Source organism: Ranitomeya variabilis, chromosome 4 (assembly GCF_051348905.1).
Source record: "Ranitomeya variabilis isolate aRanVar5 chromosome 4, aRanVar5.hap1, whole genome shotgun sequence".
Lineage (NCBI taxonomy): Eukaryota > Metazoa > Chordata > Amphibia > Anura > Dendrobatidae > Ranitomeya > Ranitomeya variabilis.
Genome location: NC_135235.1, coordinates 375,212,509 through 375,221,660, shown reverse-complemented (window position 1 = coordinate 375,221,660; position 9,152 = coordinate 375,212,509). Strand labels below are relative to the sequence as shown.

At 47.3% G+C, this 9,152-nt stretch overlaps 1 protein-coding gene across 1 annotated transcript in view; it reads left to right on the top strand.

Annotated features, from left to right (window-relative positions):
* Positions 1–439: 439 nt before the first annotated feature.
* LOC143767881 (uncharacterized) overlaps positions 440–9,152 on the top strand; it is a 35,488-nt gene continuing 26,775 nt past the window's right edge. Inside the window, exons 1-2 of the mRNA XM_077256403.1 lie at positions 440–643; positions 849–2,474. Of these exons, the coding sequence (XP_077112518.1) occupies positions 1,212–2,474 (1,263 nt within the window). The 5' untranslated portion in view covers positions 440–643; positions 849–1,211. The remainder of the gene's footprint in view (positions 644–848; positions 2,475–9,152) is intronic.

The following is a 9,152-nucleotide window of genomic DNA, read 5'->3' as shown; positions in this document are numbered from 1 at the left end:
GAGTATTGCAAGGAGGGACCGCAGACAGGCTAACGAAGGCCTCAAATAACAAAAATTAGTCTCAAGGCAGTTTTAAATCGGTTACATGGATACACAGGCAGCATTGTGGTCAGTGGACAAGTATTGCAAGGAGGGACAGCAGACAGGCTAACGAAGGACTCAAATAACAAAAATTAGTCTCAAGGCAGTTTTAAATCGGTTACATGGATACACAGGCAGCATTGTGGTCAGTGGACGAGTATTGCAAGGAGGGACAGCAGACAGGCTAACGAAGGCCTCAAATAACAAAAATTAGTCTCAATGCAGTTTTAAATCGGTTACATGGATACACAGGCAGCATTGTGGTCAGTGGAGGAGTATTGCAAGGAGGGACAGCAGACAGGCTAATTGTTCTGTCCTTTCTAAAAGAAGGACACAAGGTTTAGCACTAGTCCTGGTTTTGCTGTGTTATAGCACCACCCAGTGGTGGATAAATTTATAACCTGTGTTTTTCATGTAATAATAGAGTGTTGCATTGTGGGTTTCAGCAAGGCATTCTGGGATGGGGAAATTCCCATTCTCTCTCTGTGCATCTCCCTGGACACACGCGTTATCTGCTGTTGGAACTACCTCACTTACTTCTAATCCTTGTTAAGTTTATCCGGTAAGGTCATTACCCCTGTTCCTACAATGTAGTGTAGTACAGTGTGTGATTAACTGTATAGCAGCCAGTACACAGGAAATGTGGTTACCAGGAATCTGCTGTATGTAGTTATGTAGAAGTTGCACCATACTGTATGTTTCCCTGTTAGTTGTAGTTGTGTTATCGTTTAGCCCAATACTTATACATATCATTTGTATTATTCTAGTTTTACCGCGCTCATGTTTACCAATAAACAAGTTAGACTACAGAGGACAGTCTGCTTATTTGGGAGACAGAAGTGGTTTATGCTGTATGTCGGATCACACACCGTATCAACGTGTATGAAGACAGAACAGTAAAACGGAAGCTGGGCGCCGGGATTACAGTAAAGGGAGGCTAGACGCCAGCAAAAGCAAATACCACCTACGCAGCCGCTTGTACCACACCGCACTACCTGCAGATACCGCAGCGGCCGCTATACAGTCACAAGTACCGAGAGTGCAGCCCACCAAGCACCACACGTCTCAGTCCACGCCGAAGTCACCCCTACCCGCTCTGAGACGTCCTACAGCCTGCAAACGGACATAAAATGTCTGCAAGTCAAACATCTTCACTCAAGACGAGATCCCAAACAAGCCGCTCTAGCAAGTCTTCCTCGAAAAGGTCTGCCACCCTCGCCCGAGCAGAAGCTGAGGCGGCGAAAGTAAGATCCTCTTTCGCTGCACAAGAGATGCAGTTAAAGTTAAGACAAGCAGACCAAGAAGCAGAAAGAGCCCGCCTGCAAGCAGAGCAAGAAGCAGAAAGAGCCCGCCAAGAAGCAGAAAGAGCCCGCCTGCAAGCAGAGCAAGAAGCAGAAAGAGCCCGCCAAGAAGCAGAAAGAGCCCGCCTGCGAGCAGAGCAAGAAGCAGAAAGAGCCCGCCTGCAAGCGACCTTAGAAAGGCTTTCCGCTGAAAAAGAAGCAGCAGCCGCAATAGCCAAAGCTGAGTTTTTAGAAGCCGTGGAGTTTCCTGAATCCGAGCGAGGCAGCGACATACGCGGACCAGACCTTGATCATCAGGACCCTGCTCAACGCGTCTCAGAATATGTCCGCCAACATCCCAAAGTGGAAGACAACTCTGATCCATTACACCAACCAGCCTATACAGATTACCAGAGATCCTTCCTCCAAACACCGTACTGGAAGCAGGAAAGTATACTGCGAAACGACATTGATCACCACTACCGTCCTACGGAACAGAAGGTACGGCCTCCGCCCAGACTGACAGGGACACCCTTCGCCACTGAACGGGTTTATACAGACTTTCCTATGCCAGAAGCTCCTACCAGGTATGAGGATGCACCACAAACACCGCATAACAACAGCACACCAGCTCACGTCGGCACAGACTCAGCCACTATGAACTTTGCAAGGTTCTTTACCCGCCGGGAGCTGGTGACCAAGGGACTTGTAAAGTTCACTGATCGAGCTGAAAGCTACAGAGCATGGCGAGCCTCTTTTCAGAATGCCATCAGAGACTTGCATCTTTCCAGTAGTGAAGAGTTAGATCTACTGGTTAAGTGGCTTGGGAGCGAGTCAGCTGAACATGCCAAAAGAATCAGGAACATTAACATAAAGTACCCACACACAGGACTTCGTATGGTGTGGGAGAGACTCGAAGAATGTTATGGGTCAATAGAAGCTATAGAAAATGCTTTGTATAAAAGAATTGATGATTTCCCCAAGATAGCAAATAAGGGTTATCAAAAGCTCAGGGAACTGAGCGACTTGTTAATGGAGGTACATGCTGCTCAGGCAGAAGGTGATCTACCAGGGTTGGCATTCCTGGACACTGCCAGAGGTGTCAACCCGATTGTCCAAAAGCTCCCTTACAACTTACAAGAAAAGTGGATCAGTCACGGGTCCCGTTACAAACAGGCTCATAAGGTACCATTTCCTCCCTTTGGGGTGTTTGTAGACTTTGTCGCTCAGCAGGCTAAAGTTAGAAATGACCCTAGTTTCGATTTCACTATGTCATGTACCGCTGCCTCTGGTGTAAAACCCAGTAAAACACCAGTGGCAGTCCACAAAACTAATGTTACCTCCACAGGTTTTCCTTACAGGGCAAGTAAGTCCTCTCCAGAAGAAGACAAACCGCAGGATCTCAGCAAATACTGCCCCCTACACAAGAAACCTCATCCTCTACTAAAATGTAGAGCCTTCAGGGAGAAGTCTCTAGAAGACCGTAAGAGTTTCCTAAAGGAAAACAAGATATGCTTCAGATGCTGCGCGACAACCTCACACTTCGCCAAGAACTGTGAAACCAGTGTGAAATGCACAGAATGTAGTAGTGTGGAGCACAACACGGCCTTACATCCTGGACCACCCTCAGGGGTATCGTCGCAAGTAGAAGAGTCTGCCGAAAAACAGATGGACACTGACATGGACACCCCAGTGGTCACTTCTCGGTGCACAGAGATCTGCAAAGAACTCGTAGCAGGAAGATCCTGCTCAAAGATCTGTCTTGTCAGAGTATTCCCAGCGAGCCAACGGGATAAGGCGATCAAGGTATATGCAATCTTGGATGATCAGAGCAACAGGTCTCTAGCTAAGTCCTTTCTCTTCGACACCTTCAACATTGCTGGTCCCGGCTCTCCGTACTCCTTGAAGACATGTGCAGGTACTGTCGAGACGGCGGGGAGGAGAGCAACTGGATTCAAAGTAGAGTCTATAGACGGTCAAACCTGCTTATCCTTGCCATCAATACTGGAGTGCAACCAGATTCCAGACAACAGGTCTGAGATACCTACACCAGAGGTAGCAGCTCATCACACCCACTTGAGATGTATAGCTCACCTGATACCAGAGCTTGACCAAGGAGCTCCTATCGTCTTACTTCTCGGAAGAGACATACTACGGGTCCACAAGGCTAGAGGGCAGATCAACGGCCCACAAAACGCCCCATATGCTCAGAGACTTGACCTAGGATGGGTCATTGTGGGAGATGTCTGTTTGGGTGGAGCACACAGGCCGACATCAGTCAATAGCATGCTCACCAATACCCTCGAGAATGGACGCCCATCTCTCTTCCAGCCATGCGAGAACAGTTTCCTGATTAAAGAATTGCCACACCACACCCCTCCACCTTGTCCGTTAGCTGATCCTTCCTGTGAAGACCATGCGTGCGACGGTGAGCAAGATCATATAGGGTGCACAGTTTTCCACAGAACAAGAGAAGACAACCAGGTAGCAATGTCCATAGAGGACAGACTGTTCTTGGATATCATGGAGCGAGAGATAGTAAGAGATGAATCAAAGAGTTGGGTCGCACCTTTACCATTCAAACCACAGAGGCAACGCTTACCCAACAACAGAGAACTTGTCTACAGTCGATTTGTCTCCCTTACGCGCAAACTGCAGAAGGCACCAGAAACAAAACAACACTTCTTTACCTTCATGGAGAGAATATTCCAGAGTGGCCACGCGGAAATTGCACCTGTACTTCAAGATTCCGAGGAATGTTGGTACTTACCTATTTTCGGCGTGTATCATCCGAAGAAACCAGGTCAGATAAGAGTGGTATTTGACTCAAGTGCCAGATACGAAGGTGTTTCTTTAAACGACGTCTTCCTGTCCTGTCCAGACCTCAACAACAGACTTCTGGGAGTACTTCTTCGTTTCCGCAAAGACGCAGTAGCATTTATGGCCGACATACAACAGATGTTTCACTGCTTCCTTGTTAAAGAAGAACACAGAAACTACTTGAGGTTCTTCTGGTACCGCAATAATGACCCATACAAGGACATCGTGGAATATCGTATGAAGGTTCACATCTTCGGGAACAGCCCTTCCCCTGCTGTCGCTATCTATGGCCTTAGACATTCGGCCAGAGAGGGTGAAGCAAAGTATGGATCGGATGTAAGATCTTTTGTGGAAAAGGATTTCTACGTAGATGACTGCCTGAAATCCACACCCTCAGAGGAGTCGGCAGTCAGTCTCCTGAAAAGGGCACAAGAAATGCTCGCTTCATCCAATTTGAGGTTGCACAAAATTGCTTCCAACAGCCAGAAACTAATGGCAGCTTTTCCCTCTCAAGATTACTCAACCGATTTAAAAGACTTGGATTTAAGCACGGATTCCCTTCCCATGCAGCGGAGCCTGGGTCTACTCTGGGATTTAAAAAAGGATGCATTCATCTTCCAGATCAGCGAAGAAGAGAAACCCTTCACGCGTAGAGGCGTCCTGTCCGTGGTGAACAGCTTGTACGATCCTCTGGGATTTGTAACCCCTGTAACTATCCAAGGTAAAATGATGTTGAGAGACTTCACCCAAGAGACATCCGATTGGGATGATCCGCTTCCCAGCGATAAAAGAGAACTGTGGGAAAGATGGAAAAATTCTTTAGAAGCCCTGTCGAGTCTCTACGTGGCACGGCCATATGCTTCTGTGCCTTCATCAGAAATCGAGGTGCAAAGGCTTTGTATCTTCTGCGATGCTTCAACCAAGGCAATTGCAGCAGTGGCGTATTTGAAAACAACTGACATCAACGTACAATGCCACGTAAGGCTTGTTATGAGCCGGACAAAATTGGCCCCACTCCGTGAACACACAGTACCCAGACTGGAACTCTGTGCAGCTGTGCTGGCAGTAGAGTTAGCTGAGCTTATCTCAACAGAAATGGACCTGGAAATCAAAGAAGTTGAGTTTTACACTGACAGCAAGGTAGTGCTGGGGTACATTTGTAATGAAACTCGTCGCTTCTATGTCTATGTCAGCAATCGGGTGCTAAGGATCAGGAGATCCACCGAACCTAAACAGTGGCACTATGTGTCCACGCACCACAATCCGGCGGACCACGCAACCAGATCCGTTGAAGCAAGACAACTTAAGGACACAACCTGGTTCACCGGTCCTACATTCTTATACCGTTCGACGCCATATGTGGACGAGTCAAACATCTTTGAATTGGTGGATCCAGAGGCAGATGAGGAAATCCGTCCTCAGGTATCCGTTCTACGTACGGTGACTAAAGACAATCACCTCAAATCCCACCGCTTCAACAGGTTCTCAACTTGGGACTCTCTTGTTCGTGCCCTCGTTTGTTTAATTCATGTGGTTCGATCCTACAAGTCAACGTCACCCGCCATCCAGAAACCTTGCAAAGGTTGGCACCACTGCAAGCTTGCCTTTACCGTTCCAAGCATGGAAAATGCCAAGAACGTCATAATTCGTACCATACAACGTGAATGTTACGCCAAAGAAATAGATAACCTCAATAAAAGCCAACCTGTTTCCAGAGATAGTGTCTTGAAGAAGCTTGATCCAATCATTGACCAGGATGGGCTGTTAAGAATGGGAGGTCGTCTTCAAGAAGCTGAAGTGGAATTTGGGGAGAAGCACCCTATAATAATTCCTGGACATCATCATGTCACGACCCTGCTTGTGCAACATCACCACGTCTTGGTGAAACATCAGGGACGACTGTTTACTGAAGGAAAACTACGAACTGCTGGACTATGGATAGTCGGAGCAAAGCGATGCGTGAGTAAACTCATTTACAATTGCGTGATTTGTCGCAAACTCCGTGGCGGGACTCAAAAGCCGAAGATGGCCAATCTCCCACCAGACAGACTTAGTACAGAACCTCCCTTTACCAACGTCGGACTGGACGTATTCGGACCATGGTCTGTGGTTGCACGGAACACTAGAAGAGTCCAGGCCAATGCCAAACGTTGGGCTCTTATGTTCACCTGTATGTCCATTAGAGCAGTCCACATTGAAGTAATTGAGTCCATGGACACTTCAGGGTTTATAAATGCACTCCGACGTTTCATCGCCATCAGAGGTCCCGTGAAGCACATACGCTCCGATAGAGGTACCAACTTTGTAGGAGCAGTGAAAGAACTTCAAATTCCTTCCAACCTAGACACCACCGGTGTGGAAAGATACCTGAGTGAGCAGGGATGTACCTGGACTTTCAATCTACCACACTCTTCTCACATGGGAGGTGCTTGGGAGAGGATGATAGGAATAGCACGCAGAATCCTTGACTCCATTTTCTTGCAGGCAGGTAGTGCAAGACTCACACATGAAAGTTTGACCACATTCCTAGCAGAAGTTTCGGCCATCATTAATGCCAGACCGTTGACTTCACTTTCTAGTGACTCTGAGGATCCGACCATTCTCACTCCTGCCATGTTACTTACTCAGAAAGCCAGCGTTCTCAGCGCTCCACCTGGAGAATTTAGCAACAAGGACCTCTACAGACGACAATGGAGACAAGTCCAAAGTCTCTCCAATACCTTCTGGGACAGATGGAGGAAGCAGTACCTCTTCACCTTACAACCAAGGAAGAAGTGGCAGACCGACAAACCAAACATCAAAACTGGTGATGTCGTTCTCATGAAAGACAGCCAGTCACACCGTAATGAGTGGCCACTAGGCCTCATCACTAAAGTATTCCCAAGCAAAGATGGGAAGATCCGCAAGGTCGAGGTCAAAGTAGGCAAGTCTGGGGAAAGCAAACTATTCCTCAGACCAGTGGCGGAACTTGTCTTACTGTTTTCGCCAAAAGAACCTGTAGGTGGCATCGGTTGATGCCAAGCGGGGAGTGTTCTGTCCTTTCTAAAAGAAGGACACAAGGTTTAGCACTAGTCCTGGTTTTGCTGTGTTATAGCACCACCCAGTGGTGGATAAATTTATAACCTGTGTTTTTCATGTAATAATAGAGTGTTGCATTGTGGGTTTCAGCAAGGCATTCTGGGATGGGGAAATTCCCATTCTCTCTCTGTGCATCTCCCAGGACACACGCGTTATCTGCTGTTGGAACTACCTCACTTACTTCTAATCCTTGTTAAGTTTATCCGGTAAGGTCATTACCCCTGTTCCTACAATGTAGTGTAGTACAGTGTGTGATTAACTGTATAGCAGCCAGTACACAGGAAATGTGGTTACCAGGAATCTGCTGTATGTAGTTATGTAGAAGTTGCACCATACTGTATGTTTCCCTGTTAGTTGTAGTTGTGTTATCGTTTAGCCCAATACTTATACATATCATTTGTATTATTCTAGTTTTACCGCGCTCATGTTTACCAATAAACAAGTTAGACCACAGAGGACAGTCTGCTTATTTGGGAGACAGAAGTGGTTTATGCCGTATGTCGGATCACACACCGTATCAACGTGTATGAAGACAGAACACTAATGAAGGCCTAAAATAACAAAAATTAGTCTCATGGCAGTTTTAAATCGGTTACATGGATACACAGGCAGCATTGTGGTCAGTGGAGGAGTATTGCAAGGAGGGACCGCAGACAGGCTAACGAAGGCCTCAAATAACAAAAATTAGTCTCAAGGCAGTTTTAAATCGGTTACATGGATACACAGGCAGCATTGTGGTCAGTGGAGGAGTATTGCAAGGAGGGACAGCAGACAGGCTAACGAAGGCCTCAAATAACAAAAATTAGTCTCAAGGCAGTTTTAAATCGGTTACATGGATACACAGGCAGCATTGTGGTCAGTGGAGGAGTATTGCAAGGAGGGACAGCAGACAGGCTAATGAAGGCCTAAAATAACAAAAATTAGTCTCATGGCAGTTTTAAATCGGTTACATGGATACACAGGCAGCATTGTGGTCAGTGGAGGAGTATTGCAAGGAGGGACAGCAGACAGGCTAATGAAGGCCTCAAATTACAAAAATTAGTCTCATGGCAGTTTTAAATCGGTTACATGGATACACAGGCAGCATTGTGGTCAGCGGAGGAGGATTGCAAGGAGTGTCTGACACAGTTAGTACTCACAAAAAATAAATAGATGTTAATGTCTCGCAAATAGTGTTAAGCGATACCGTCCGATACTTGAAAGTATCGGTATCGGAAAGTATCGGCCGATACCGGCAAAGTATCGGATCCAATCCGATACCGATACCCGATACCAATACAAGTCAATGGGACTCAAGTATCGGACGGTATTCCTGATGGTTCCCAGGGTCTGAAGGAGAGGAAACTCTCCTTCAGGCCCTGGGAACCATATAAATGTGTAAAAGAAAGAATTAAAATAAAAAATATCGCTATACTCACCTGTCCGACGCAGCCGGGACCTCAGCGAGGGAACCGGCAGCGTTGTTTGTTTAAAATTCGCGCTTTTACTTGGTTACGTGAATTCCCGGCTTGTGATTGGTCAGGGCGGCCATGTTGCCGGGACGCGGACCAATCACAGCAAGCCGTGACGAAATTACGTCACGGCTTGCTGTGATTGGTCCGCGTCCCGGCAACATGGCCGCCATTAACCAATCACAAGCCGTGACGTCACGGGAGGCTGGACTTGCGCACTTTTTAAAAAACGCGCGTGTCCAGCCTCCCGTGACGTCACGGCTTGTGATTGGTTAATGGCGTCCATGTTGCCGGGACGCGGACCAATCACAGCAAGCCGTGACGTAATTTCGTCACGGCTTACTGTGATTGGTCCGAGTCCCGGCAACATGGCGCCTTGACCAATCATAAGCCGGGACGTCACTGGAGGCTGGACACGCGCGTTTTTTAAAAAGTGCGCAAG